At 47.2% G+C, this 14,266-nt stretch overlaps 1 protein-coding gene across 2 annotated transcripts in view; it reads left to right on the forward strand.

The window, feature by feature from the left end:
* WLS (Wnt ligand secretion mediator) overlaps positions 1-14,266 on the forward strand; it is a 91,878-nt gene that overhangs the window by 71,463 nt on the left and 6,149 nt on the right. For both annotated transcript variants that reach the window (XM_001513659.3, XM_029046729.1), the window contains exons 5-10: positions 2,666-2,802; positions 4,114-4,282; positions 5,741-5,838; positions 6,495-6,558; positions 9,908-10,051; positions 11,218-11,301. In XM_001513659.3, the coding sequence (XP_001513709.1) occupies positions 2,666-2,802; positions 4,114-4,282; positions 5,741-5,838; positions 6,495-6,558; positions 9,908-10,051; positions 11,218-11,301 (696 nt within the window). The remainder of the gene's footprint in view (positions 1-2,665; positions 2,803-4,113; positions 4,283-5,740; positions 5,839-6,494; positions 6,559-9,907; positions 10,052-11,217; positions 11,302-14,266) is intronic.

Raw genomic sequence — 14,266 nt, forward strand, 5'->3', positions numbered from 1 at the left:
TACTAAGCACTTGGGAGAGTCCAATACAAGGATTAGAGAGGTTCATTCATTCATTAGTATTTATAGAGCGCTTACTATGTGCAGAGCACTGTGCCAAGCACTTGGAATGGACAATTCGGCAACAGATAGAGACAATCCCTACCGAGTGACGGGCTCACAGTCTAATCGGGGGAGACAGACGGCAGAGCAAAACAGAACAAAACAAAAACAAGACAACATTATCGTGATAAATAGAATCAAGGGGATGTACAGTGTAGAGGAAGTGGTAGGTGTAGATATGCTGAGGTAAAGATGGTGATAGGAGAGGTGAAACCTGAAAAGGTGATAAATTATTGGTAGGGGAGGATTAGTGGAGGACGTAGGATTTCGGAAGGGTTTTGAAGATGGGGAGAACTATGGTCTGGTGGATTTGGGGGATTTGGATACTTGTCTGCTGTGTAACCTTGGGCAAGTCGCTTAACTTCTCTGTATTTCAGTTACCTCATCTGTAAAATGATTAATACCCTCAACCCCTTATGGAACAGGGATTGTGTCCAACCTGATTAACTTGTATCTACCCCAGCGGTTAGAGCAGTACTTGGCACATAGTAAGTAAGCACTTAACAAATGAAGTTTTGAAGATGGGGAGAACTGTGGTCTGGTGGATTTGGAAGTAGCATGGCATGGTGGATAGAGCACGGGCCAAGGAATTACAAGGTGATGGAGTCTAATCCTGGCTCTGCCACCTGTCTGCTGTGTCACTTCACGTCTCTGTGCCTCAGTTACCTCATCTGTAAAATGGGGATTAAGACTGTGAGTCCTATGTGGGACAGGGACTGTATCCAACCCGATTCACTTGTATCCACCTCAGCGCTTAGAACAGTGCCTGGCACATAATAAGAGCTTAATAAATAATATTATTGTTATTATTATTTGAAGTGGGGAGGGTCTCATGCAGGAGAAGGAGCTGGAGAGAGTGGTGATGGGGGAAGGTGAGCAGACAGATGTGGGTGGTTTAGCGGAACAGCGATAGGTGAAGTAAAATAGTGGGTCTGTGTTTCTCAAAGAAAATGGCGTCAGGTCCCCCCCGCCCCAACCTCCCATTTCAGTTTTCATCAGCTTTCACACGGGAATTGAGCAGGGGTTGGAGAAATGAGCATCGGAGCTGGAAGATAGATTTAAAGGCTCTGGGGGGATAATACGGCAGGATCTCAGTGGTCTCAATTTTACAGCTGTTTTATCAGTATGAGCAAGCTGCTCTATGCAGTGTCGGATTAAATTTCTCATTTCTTCATTCAAATGGCTTGGTAAGCCTTTCTAAGAGTTCATGATTCATGGAATTATGACCCAGGTTTGTATTAATGAAGTTCTACTTTCAAGCTGCTGTACGTTTTGTAGGGGAAAAGTCCACATTCTAGAGGGTGCTTCCATTAAAGAGTCTTTTCGGATGTTAGAGGTGATGGGGTCTACTGGAAGGAACATGGGCAAAGGAGTCAGGAAATCTGAATTCTAGTCCCAGCTCCACACCTGGCTGCTGTGTGATTTTGGGCAAGTCACTTAACCTTTCTGCGGCTCAATTTCCTCTTGTAAAATGGGGATGAACATACCACAGTATCCCCGCTTTACAGGGCTGTTGTGAGGGTGAGTAATGTCAAACTGTGTTAGGTAGAATAAAAACTGTGCTGTGTACCCTCAAGGTATTATCATTCTCATCAATCATGAGTCCATGATTCTCAAGGCTGACTGGTTGTGATTTGACATTTTCTTAAATGCTTGAAAGATTGCTAGTTTCCAAACTTTAGGGCTCAAAAAAGTGTAGAAGGATTGTTTTATCTTGTCCTGTGAGTAGGAAGAGGGGCCCTACCAGGAAATTTTCAGAATTAATTAAAACTCTATAGCGAAGACTCACAAAAGCCTGGTGGGGCAGTATGGACTGGTGGAAAGAACCCAGTGCTGGGAGTTAGATCTGGAATCCAGTGCCAACTCTCTCCCTTTAGCAAGTCCCTAAAGCTCTCTGGGCTTGACTTTCTTCATCTGTGCAACGGGAGCCCTTCCTCACTCCCTCACTCTCAGGGATGTTGGGAGAACTGAACAAAATAAATTGATATGGAGGTGCTCTGGAAAACAAAGCTACAAGTGCTATTAAGTTATTATTAATAATAAAGCACCATAAAATTCAGGGCCCCATCAATAACCATAATAATAGTACTGAGTGATGGAAAGCTGCATGGGCTTGGGAGTCACTGGATGTGGGTTCTAATCCCAGCCCTGCCAAGTGCCTGCTCTGTGACCTTGGGCAAGTCACTTAACTTCTCTCTGCCTCAGTTTCCTCAGCTGTAAAATGGGGATTAAATACTTGTTCATCCTCCTGCTTAGACTGTGAGCCCCAGCTGGGACAGAGACTGTGTCTGACCTGATTAACTTGTGTCTATCCCCATGCTTAAAACTGTTTGACACATAGTAAGCGCTTAAAAAGTGCCATAATTAATGGAGAAATTAATATCATAAGTGAGGCAATGAAATTGATTTCAGGCTCTTCCTGGGAAGGCACTGTATCTTTTGGTTCTACTGTATGCTCTTAAGTGCCTATTTCAGGGGTCTGCACACAGCTGCTGGGATTGAGAAAACTCCAAAAACACTGGTGCCAGTTAATCTCTTTTGCTTCAACAAGCTCTCTCTTCCTCAGGGAATCCACCAAAATGGAGGCTTCACCAAGGTGTGGTTTGCCATGAAAACCTTCCTCACGCCCAGCATCTTCATCATCATGGTCTGGTACTGGAGAAGGATCACGATGATGACACGACCACCTGTCTTGCTGGAAAAGTGAGTTGGGACCCAAGGTCCGTCGTCTCTGAACGCACCTAATGCCAGTGTGGCCTAGTGGAAAGAGCACAGGCCTGGGATTCAGGGGACCTAGGTTCTAATCCAGGCCGCGCCCCTTCCCCGTTCTGTAGCCTTGGTCAAGTCACTTTGCTTCACTGGGCCTCAGTTTCCTTATGAATCAAATGAGGATTCGGTACCTTTTGTCCCTCCATCTTAGAATGTGAGTTCTGGATGACACAAGGACCGTTTCTGAACTGATTATCTTCTGTCTACTCCAGCGCTAGGTACAGTTCTTGGCCCATTATAAGTGTATAACAAATCCCATAATAATTATTATTACTGAAGTCACTGTGGAGACCCCCACCAGTTACATTCCACTCTTCCCCCCTTCAGAGGAATTTAACAACCGAATACGTTCCTGCAATCCATAGAACATAGATGACTTGTTATCCCGAGGTGCTAGAGGGAGATCCCGGGAATTTCAAAGGTTTACAGAAATGGTTCATTCCTGACTAGGCTCTCTGGAAATTGTTTCCTGAAGAGCCTCAGAGCAGGGAGGCTGACCCAGAAAGGCACGGGCTGGGATCTTAGATCAAAAACCCACAGTATAACTGCATACGACAACTTCATCCTTTGCTGATGGCTGGCTATAACTCCTTACAGCACTAGCAGCTGAGAAGCAGTAGTGCCTTAATGGATAGAGCACAGGCCTGGCAGTCAGAAGGACCTGGGTTCTAATTCCGGCTCTGCCACTTGTCTGCTGCATGACCTTGCAAGTCATTTCACTTCTCTGGGCCTCAGTTCCCTCATCAGGAAAATGGGGATTAAGAGTGTCCATGTAGGACAGGGACTATGTCCAGTCTGATAAACCTGTATCTACCCCAGTACTTAGAACAGTGCTTGGCACATAGTAAGTGCTTAACAAATGCCATTGTTATTATTATTAGCCCAGAGAAGAGCTAGGTATCTGAACCAATGAGGAATGTGCCCTGTTGAGATGGAAATTAAGAAAGCCAGGCCTAAACCCGTATGGATGGAGATTATCTAAACAGAAGAGGACATTTGTACCAGCCTCACATATAAACAAGTGTAGTTGATTGCATTTCTCCCTGTGTGTTTATGTTTTTGTGTTTATGCATGTGTTTATGTGTGTTTTTCTGAATGTGAAAACTCGGTGGACTAGCAACTTCTACCAGGAGGATGTGATCATAGCTAATATCAAAAGCGCCACATGGTTCTAGACCAACCATTCTTCATTCTGTTTGCTCGTGGTCTGGCTAGGGGAGGTCTGAAAGGTCTCTCTGTCTGCAGGGTCATCTTTGCCCTGGGCATCTCGATGACGTTCATCAACATACCGGTGGAGTGGTTTTCCATCGGATTTGACTGGACGTGGATGTTACTGTTCGGAGATATCCGACAAGGGATCTTTTACGCAATGCTGCTGTCCTTCTGGATCATCTTTTGCGGCGAACACATGATGGTAAGGCCATTCCCTCTGTGGGGAAGCAAGGTCCTGTTATGGGGGAAGCTCACTGTCTCTGAGGGGAAGGGAAGCCCAGTCCCTGCGGAAAAGCCAGACAATTTCAGTTCAGCTTCCCAGCCAACAGGCCTAGTCCCCCTAGTCGTTTTTGCGGCCATGAGGTTGTAAGGTCCTCGAGGACAAGGCCCAGGTGTCCTACTGCTGCTGTACTGTACCGAGGGCCCAGCTTTGTATTGGAGGTACTCGGTCAACAGCTCGGATGGGCTGATTGGTTCAGAACAACGCCAAGCTCCCCAGGATTAAGGAGCTGTCTCTAACCCAGGCCTAGGACTCACCATTCATTTATTCATTCGAATTTATTGAGCGTTCACTATGTGCAGAGCACTGTACTAAGCGCTTGGAATGTACAATTCAGCAACAGATAGAGACAATCCCTGCCCAACAATGGGCTCCCAGTCTAAACGGGGGGAGACAGACAATCATCTGCCCTCCATCAGGCGGGAAAATAATTGCTTCCCCTTCCATCGGTGGCCACCCCAGGGACACGTGATGCCGCATGTGTTTCCGCTGCTACGCAACATGCTCTATTACCATTACACGGAAGTGCCCAAACCCCGAAACCTAGCACATTTCTCCATGGCAATCCTTGGCTTCTTCCCTTCCTCCCTTGCGTCTGAACACAGGCACTGCTTCCAACACAGGAGAGGGAAACCTAGCACTTTAAAAATTGTCAGCGGTAGTCCTTTGGGGTGGCAACTTTACTTGCCTTTCCAGTTAAAGTCAAACCTGCCCAGCCCCCATTATAATTGGTCACTTGAAGGTCTGTTCAGTATGGCCTTTGATTTTAAAGTCTTTTGTGACCCAGGACTTCAAATAGCAAGAAAATATCTTCTAATTCCATTTTAGACCCCAGCAGGTAGGATAATCAATCAGTAAATGGTATTTATTGTGAGCTTACTATGTGCAGGACACTGAAATAAGCGCTTGAGACAGTACAATATAATGCAGGTGATAGGCACATTCTGTGCCCACAGTGAGCTTACAGTTTAGAGGAGCTTTACCATCTAGAGGTAATCCTAGAAAAGACAAAGTGGCCTACCTCTGCTAATATTCTTGCCTGTGACCTTGAGCGAGCCACTTAGCCTCTCTGGGCCTCTATTTTCTCATCTGTAAAATGGGGAGAAGATATACGTGAGCCATATTTGGGATGTAGATTGTGTCCGATCCGGTAACCAGGTGCCTTCCCAGTGTGTGCTTAATAAATACCATTCTTATTATCAGTAATAAGGACTGTCATTATACAGCAGCAGATGTAACTGCTAGGAATGTGCCACTGTTTAGAGAGCATTGGACTGATGGCTTTCGGGAGGGAATTTTGGGGACTTGGTCTATAAACCTATTACTGCTCCCCCCTCCTCCAAGCCCGTCACTCAGTTTCCCATTTCTTGGTCTCTCTAGGATCAGAACGAACGGAACCACATTTCTGGGTACTGGAAACAGGTGGGACCGATTGCTGTCGGCTCCTTCTGCCTCTTCATCTTTGACATGTGTGAGAGGTGAGTGGATTTCAACCAGCCTCCTTGTGCGTGAGAAACATGAGCAGGAGGGGAACACATCGGTCAGAGCCCACTTTGATCAGCACGATCTTTTCTATAGAACAGGAATGCCCAATTTGATGCCTGGCATTGGATGAAGCCGTTTATTTCTGCAGAACATGTTCTCATCACCAGTGTACCTCGTTTACTCATGTAACTGCCTCCCCCCTCCTCAACATTTGAAAAGGAATTAAAAGATTATTTTTGTAAGCAGGGATAGCGGCACCCACTGGGGTAGAAAGAGAAGGGTCAGAATGCTTAACCATTGAGATATATGAACCCCTGGGTGGCAAGAGGAGAAGGGAAGGAGAGTTAATTCAGTGAGGGCCTATGTAGGTGGCATTTGGGAGAATACGGTAGAAGGTATTTCTCTCCCTTCTCCCCCATTTTTTCCTCCCCCTCTCTTTTTCATTAGACTTTATTTCCCAGGTACGAGCCCCTCTCCTATTTTTGGCTCGCAAAAAAATAGCAATTATACCAGTAAATACACCTTCCTTAATTTCATAGCGACACCACCAAGATTTTCTTTTCTAGTCACCAGTCAGAGGAGCTGCACTGGGAACCTTTAACACTTCATCTGTTGACTCAGTAGTGTTTTCCATCTGTTCATCTTTCAGAGGAGTGCAACTGACAAATCCCTTCTACAGTATCTGGACCACGGAGGTTGGCACCGAGCTGGCTGTATCCTTCCTCATCACAGGAAAAAGTTTGTTTTTTAAGCACATTAACAAAAGGGAAGGGGAAGGAGTGGGAGAGTTCCATTTGGCTTTCCCAAGTTAGCGGTCATACTCGAATTACCGAGCTCCAGTGCAAGGCTAGATCTGACGGAAAAAGGTGATTTCAAAGACATCAGCCCGGGACAGGGTCTTTGATGATGGTAATAATAATAATAATAATATTGGTATTTGTTAAGCGCTTATTATGTGCCAGGCACTTTACTAAGTGCTGGGGTAGATACGAGCAAATCGGGTCGGACACAGTCCCTGCCCCACGAGGGGCTCACGGGCTCAATCCCCATTTTACAGATGAGGTAACTGAGGCCCAGAGAAGTGAAGTGCCTTGCCCAAGATCACATAGCAGACAAGTGGCAGAGCCGGAATTGGAACCCATGACCTTAGCCGAGGCATAGTCAGTGTCTGAGCTTTGCTGCAGAGACCCAATTTCCACAGCAGGATTAAGGAGAGGCAAGTAATTAGAAGAATTAACACTTGCCTCCAAGCCAGGCAGAGTTGGAAAATGGTGCGAAGGCAATTAGCATCTCATTCCCCCAAGATCCGGAAGATTCCGGAAATAGCGCTCATCCCCTGCAGCCCCGCTAAGCTTCGCGTTCAGCTCCCCCAGGGCCCACCCATATTGGAGTTTTCTCCCAGGTGGCTCCGTTCCCTGTTGACCTCCCCTAAGGACCAGTGTAAAAACTGCTGCTCTTGGCCCTTACTACCCAGCTGAGACACAGCTTTATCACAGTCCATGGAGCAGAATCGACCAGCCTCTTGATGCTTCTGGGTTGGAATAGTTTTTCCGTGATTCAGCAGTGTGGTGAGCGCTTGGAGCAAAAGGGAAAATGGTAGAGAATAGTATATGAAGTGACCAGTCCTGGTTTTTCTCTACTTGCCTTTTTATTTAAAAAAAAAAATGGTATTTGTTAAGCACTAACTATGTGTCAAACACGGTTCTAAGTGCAGGGGTAGGTCCAAGTTAAATAGGGCGGAAACGGTCCCTGTCCTGCATTCGGCTCACAGCCTAAGAAGGAGGAAGGACAGGTATTATAGTAATAATAATAATAATAATTATGCTTTTTTTTTTAAGTGCATACTACATGCCAGGCACTGGACTAAGTGATGGGGTAGAAGGCAAATTGGGTTGGACACAGTCCCTGTCCCACATGGTGCTCAAAGTCTTAATCATCATTTTAAAGATGAGATAATTGAGGTACAGAGAAGTTAAGTGACTTGCCCAAGGTCACACAGCAGACAAGTGGCAGAGCTGGCATTAGAAGTGTTAACTTTTGTTTTATTCAGTCATTCAATAGTATTTATTGAGCACTTACTATGTGCAGGGCACTGTACTAAGCACTTTTAATGTACAATTCAGCAACAGATAGAGACAATGCCTGCCCAACGACGGGCTCACAGTCAAAATGGGGGAGACAGACAGCGAAGCAAAACAGAACAAAACAAAACAAGACAACATCATCAGGATAAATAGAATCAAGGAGATATATACCTCATTAGCAAAATAAATAGAGTAATAAATATATACAAATGAGCACAGTGCTGAGGGGAGGGGAAGGGGTTAGAGCAGAGGGTGGGCGGGGAGGGAAGGAGGAGCAGAGGGAAGGGGGGCTCAGTCTGGGAAGGCCTCCTGGAGGAGGTGAGCTCTCAGTAGGGCTTTGAAGAGGGGAAGAGAGTTAGTTTGGCGGAGGAAGGGCATTCCAGGACAGCGGGAGGACGTGGGCCTGGGGTCGACGGCGGGATAGGTGTGAATGGGGGACGGTGAGGAGGTGAGCGGCAGAGGAGCGGAGTGTACGGGGTGGGCAGTAGAAAGAGAGAAGGGAGGTGAGGTAGGAGGGGGCAAGGTGATGGAGACCTTTGAAGCCAAGAGTAAGGAGTTTTTGTTTCATGCGAAGGTTGATAGGCAACCACTGGAGGTTTTTGAGGAGGGGAGTGACATGCCCAGAGCGTTTCTGTAGGAAGATGATCCGGGCAGCAGAATGAAGAATGGACTGGAGTGGGTAGAGCCAGGAGGAAGAGAGATCAGAGAGGAGGCTGACACAATAATCCAGTCAGGATATTATGAGAGCCTGTACCAGCACGATAGCAGTTTGGATGGAGAGGAAAGGGCGCATCTTGGCGATATTGTGAAGGTGAGACCAGCAGGCGTTGGTGACGGATTGGATGTGTGGGGTGAATGAGAGAGCTGAGTCAAGGACGACACCGAGGTTGTGGGCCTGTGAGACTGGAAGGATGGTCGTGCCATCCACAATGACAGGGAAGTCAGGGAGAGGACAGGGTTTGGCAGGGAAGATAAAGAGCTCAGTTGTAAACATTAAAGCTTCTGCCCTCTAGCTTCAGTATCCCCATGTCCTGCCACCATGAGATGTAGTGAACAATAATTCCAGGTTTGACCTGTCCGTACCATCATGATTTTAGACCCTCTAGACTATAAGATCATCCTCTAGACCATAAGCTCATTGCGGGTAGTGAAAGTGCCTACCAATTCTTTTTTATTTTTGTATTCTCCCAAGCGTTAAGTTCAGTGCCCTCCACATAGTAAGTGCTCAAAAAATACCATTGAGTGATTAAGCCTGGACCTGAAAGTCAGAAGGACCTGGCTTCTGATTCCTGCTCTGCCAATTGTTTGCTCACTGACCTTGGGTAAGTCACCTAACTTCTGTTCTCAGCTACCTCATCTGTAAAATGGGGATTAAATACCAGTTCTCCCTCCTACTTAGACGGTAAGCTCCATGCGAGACAGTGACTTTGTCCAACCTAATTAATTTGTATCTACCCCAGTGCTTAGAACAGTGTTTGACACATGGGAAGCACTTAACAAATACCATTTTTTTAAAAAAGAGGGAAAGAGAGGTTAAGTCACTTGCTGAAGGTCATCCAGTAGGACCAGAGTATGATCAGGATTCACGTCCTTGAACTTGATAATACTGATGGTATTTGTTAAGCATTTACTATGTGCCAAGTACTGTTCTAAGCGCTGATAATGGTATTTGTTAAGCGCTTACTATGTGCCAAGCACTGTTCTAAGCATTCAGGGAGATACAAGGTTATCAGGTTGTCCCAGGTGGGGCTCACAATCTTAATCCCCATTTTTCAGATGAGGTAACTCAGGCACAGAGAAGAGAAGTGACCTGCTCAAAGTCACACAGCTGACAAGTGGCGGAGCCAGGATTAGAACCCATGACCTCTGACTCCCAAGCCGTTGCTCTTTCCACTACGCCACACTGCTTCTTAGACCAGGCAGCCTTGCAGTTTTAGATCGGGACAAGTTTGCAGTTTTCCTTACCTGAGCTCCTCAGATGGCTTTCATTATCGTAGCAGGGATCTGCCTCTGCCTCTACTTTCTGTTTCTCTGCTTTATGGTGTTCCAGGTGTTTAGGAACATCAGCGGGAAGCAGTCCAGCCTGCCGGCAATGAGTAAAGTACGACGTCTTCACTATGAGGTGAGAATTTCAAGTGCTTACTACGTGCCAGGCACTGTACTAAATGCTGGGGTAGATATAAAAGCATCAGTTTGGACACAGTCCCTCTCTCACATTCATTTATTCATTCAGTTGTGTTTATTGAGCGCTTACTGTGTGCAGAGCACTGTACTGAGCACTTGGAAAGCACGATTAAGCATCAAAGATAATCCCTGCCCAGCAGGGGGGTTGCAGATGAGGGAACTGAGGCACAGAGAAGGTAAGTGATTTGCCCAAGGTCACACAGCAGACCAGTGGCAGAGGCAGGATTAGAATCCAGGTCTTTCTGACTCCCAGGCCTGTGCTCTATCCTAATGGCGACACTACTTCCTGTTAACGTTACCACTGCTTTATTGAGTGCTTAATGTGTGCAGAGCACTGTACTAAGTAAGCACTCACGTGAGTACAATATGGCAGAGTTGGTAGACACATTCCCTGCCCATAATAAGCTTACGGTCTAGAGGGGGAAGACAGACATTAAAATAAATTATGGCTGTGTACTTAAGTGTTGTTGGACCAAGGGTGGGGTGAATAAAGCATACAAACCCAAGGGTGAGGATGACACAGAAAGGAGAGGGAGGAGGGAAAGTGTTGGCTTAGTCTGGGAAGGCTTCTTGGAGGAGATGTCTATTATATTGTAGTCAGCGCTCAGTGCAGTAAGCAATCAGTAAGTACAACTCAAATGTGATTTTAATAATGCTTTGAAGTGGGAGAAAATGTTCGTCTGTTTTTTATAGTATCTGATAATAATCATAATAATAATAATACAGGCATTGTACTAAGCACTGGGGTGAATACAAGCAAATAGGGTTGGACACAGTCCCTGTCCCACGTGGGGCTCATAGTCTCAATCCCCATTTTGCAGGTGAGGTACTGAGGCACAGAGAAGTGAAGTGACTTGCCCAAGATCACACAACACACAAGTGGTAGAGCGGGGATTAGAACCCATGACGTTCTAACTCCCAGGCCGGTGCTCTGTCCGCTACGCCATGTTTCCCACCCTCGCCTAGCTGATTCCCAGGAGAAAAAGTCTCAGAAGGGTGGGGGTCAGAGGCAGGAGGTTATGTGGGGGGAGCGGTTATTAGATGAGCTCAGGAAGCATGAAGAATAGGGAGCGTCTAACCTGCACCCCTCTGTCTCCCACCCAGGGGCTGATCTTCAGGTTTAAATTCCTCATGCTGATCACCCTGGCTTGTGCAGCCATGACTGTCATCTTCTTCATTGTCAGCCAGGTAAGGCCTCCCCCTCACCCCTCTCCTGTAATCTGAAGCCCTGGGAGATCCCGCCAAGTTATGAGGAGAGCCCCCCGATACGTATATTCAAGATCTTTGAGCACCTTGGGAACTCCATTCATTCATTAAATCGTATATATCGAGTGCTTGCTGTGCGAAGAGCAACGTACTAAGCACAGTACGGCAATAAAGAGAGACAATCCCTGCCCACAGTGAGAAGTGTATTCATTTTCATGTTCAAAGTCCTCCAGTTTGAGAGTGGGATTAAAAAGATCCCCGAAGAGAATTTCCCAGCCAAATCTGGTGAGGGGATAAGGGGAGCCTTACACCGTTCCCTGTAAGAGGCCCACAGTGTTTGGGGTACGTGCTGTTGCCATTTTGAAGATGCATGGGACCACTGAAAGTCCCAGAGGGAACATCCAGCTCACTGACTGGTGACATGAGCCGAGGGAAATGAGCACAGTGGTCAGTGGGCACCATGGGAGATGGTGGCAGGGTCCCCTGAGGTGGGAGGGGAGGGGTCTCCTACACCATGTCCCGTGGATTGTCACCTCTCCTGGGGGGCCTAGGCTTGGCCCAAGGCAGGGAGGGGCTTGGAAGTGGCGATGGGGCGCTGTTTTAGTCGAGGAGAAAATGTCACATCGCTTCAAAAGGTCAAAGCAGCTGCCCTGACCAGCGCTGCTGGCAGGTCCCGGTGGGCGGGCGGACAGGAGGGCGGGCACGCCCCGGGGCGGTCAGGTGTCCCGCCTCTGGACACCCTAGAGGCAAAGTCGGTTTTCCTCCATGTCTTTCACTTCACGATCCTGTCAAGGGGAAAGAGTCCCAGCCAGCAAGGTCAAACCTTCTGCCTCTCTCCAAGAAAAATCGACTTGGGGCCAGAATGGCAGCATTTCCACGTTTAGTAAGTTTCGATTTTTTTTTTTTAGAGGCAAAGGAGGGCAGCCTTCCAGGGATCCCAGCTTTTGGGTCTGCCTCTTCCAGGGGAAAATGAAAAGGTTGATACTCCCAGACCACAATGTTTTCAAACTCTCCGGCCTCTTGTCTGGCTTTTTATATCTGGGCTGACGGCACCCAGGGTAGCTCTCCTCTGTAAGCGGAGAGCGGGGGGCCATTTTGGATTCCATTAGCTCCTGACATTCCTGCTAAGGGCTTTTCAAGGGTTATTTATAGACATCTAAGGCATTCTCACAGCTAATGAGACGCCCCCCAGGTACTGGCGTCTTTGGAGGGTTTTTTTTTTTTTTCAAACCCAGTTTTTGCAGTTCCTGGCGATGGCCTTTTCCCAGAGGAGGCCCATGGGAGGGTATGAGGGGGGCAGGGAGGTAGATTTTCCAAATTCAGGCACCTTGCTAGAGAGAAGGGATCTGCGTCTAATCTCACAGCCTTACAACACCCTCCCCACCACAGCCAATCCCCCACTTCAGTCCATCTATGCCACTTAAGTACTCATAAACCTCTGAGTAGCTGTACGTGTCTTTATACTCGATTACCTTTTTCTCAGTGTAATTTAGCGGGTATGGATCGCCTGCTAGATTATGAGCTTCTTGAGGACAGGAATCACATCTACTAATCCATTCAATCGCATTTTTTGAGCACTTACTGTGTGCAGAGAACTGTCTGAGCACTTGGGAGGGTACAGTGTAACAATATAGCAGACACATTCTGGGCCTGGCCATGGTGGCTAGCCGGTCTGGGTCCAGCACCAGTCCCACAGTCCATAGTTTTGAGATCGAACCTCCAGAGTCTCTGTTCGGATATTAGTGACTTCCCAGGACCTCTTTCCCGGCCAGGGCTAAACTACAGAAATTCCTCCCTTCAGGAGAAAAAGCTGCCCGTCACCTTACCTTATAAGGGATAGTTCAATCAGTGCTCATTACTGAGCACTTACTATGTGCAGAGCACTGTACTAAGCGCTTGAGAGAACGCAATACAGGTAGGTGTAGGCTACCCTTTTCCCCAAGTTCACTTCTCCCTGTCTTGTATTTTATATAGTATTTGTACCGAGGGCTGGGGTAGCTACAAGCTAATCAGGTTGGATAGAGTCCCTGTCCCACAGAGGGCTCACAGTCAAAATCCCCATCTTACAGATGAGGTGACTGAGGCACAGAGAACTGAAGTGATTTGCCTAAGGTCACAAAGCAGACAAGTGGGCCATGCTGGGCCACATAGACTCCGTTGCTCTGATAGTTCAATGGAGACAGCACGGGAAGTATGCTGGGTAATGAGGCTAAAGGTAGGACATCCTGTGTTGGAAGGGTCAAGGGGTGAAAAGTAGGCAAGGACGAAAGAAGAAAAAATGAGGTAAATCAGGGAACACCCCAGGAAAGCCCCAAATAGGCTAAAGGAGGGATTGCGAATCTGCTAGATTATAAATTCCTTGAGTGCAGGGATCCTAATTCTATTTCACCCTCCCGAGCGTTTTATATAGTGCTCTGTGCACCCAGTTGTATTTGTGGAGCACTTACTGTTTGCAGAGCACTGTACTAAGCACTTAAGGAGAGTTCAATAGGACAAAGTTGGTAGGTTCCCTGCCCGCCACGAGCTTACAGTCTAGAGGAAGTGTCCAGATACTCCCGATTAGATCAACATCACTGTCTCATTAACTGAGAACCGACAGGGCTTCCCCCATTCTGCGTGCCGAAGGGAACTTTAGGAAGTTGTGGCCTCTGGACTCAAGCATCTCCCACTCTTACTTCCGAAGGGTCTGGCCTCTGCCCAGGCACTGATTCCCCAGGTACTTGGTCTTGCCATGAGGTGACTTTGGGGCACTTGCTCAGTAGTCCCCTCCTTCCCCCCACCATTTGGCTGTTGGCAACTGCCAGCACTGAATAGAATTTAGAAAAGCGGTAAATGTCCCAATTGGTTAGCTGGTGTAGAATGGGCAGGCCATTTGTTCTCCTTCCTCACCAGATGAGACAACCACCACTTGTCTGTTGTGTGACTTCGGAAGAGTCACTTCACTTCT

This window comes from Ornithorhynchus anatinus, chromosome 18 (genome assembly GCF_004115215.2).
Source record: "Ornithorhynchus anatinus isolate Pmale09 chromosome 18, mOrnAna1.pri.v4, whole genome shotgun sequence".
NCBI classification, from domain to species: Eukaryota; Metazoa; Chordata; class Mammalia; order Monotremata; family Ornithorhynchidae; genus Ornithorhynchus; species Ornithorhynchus anatinus.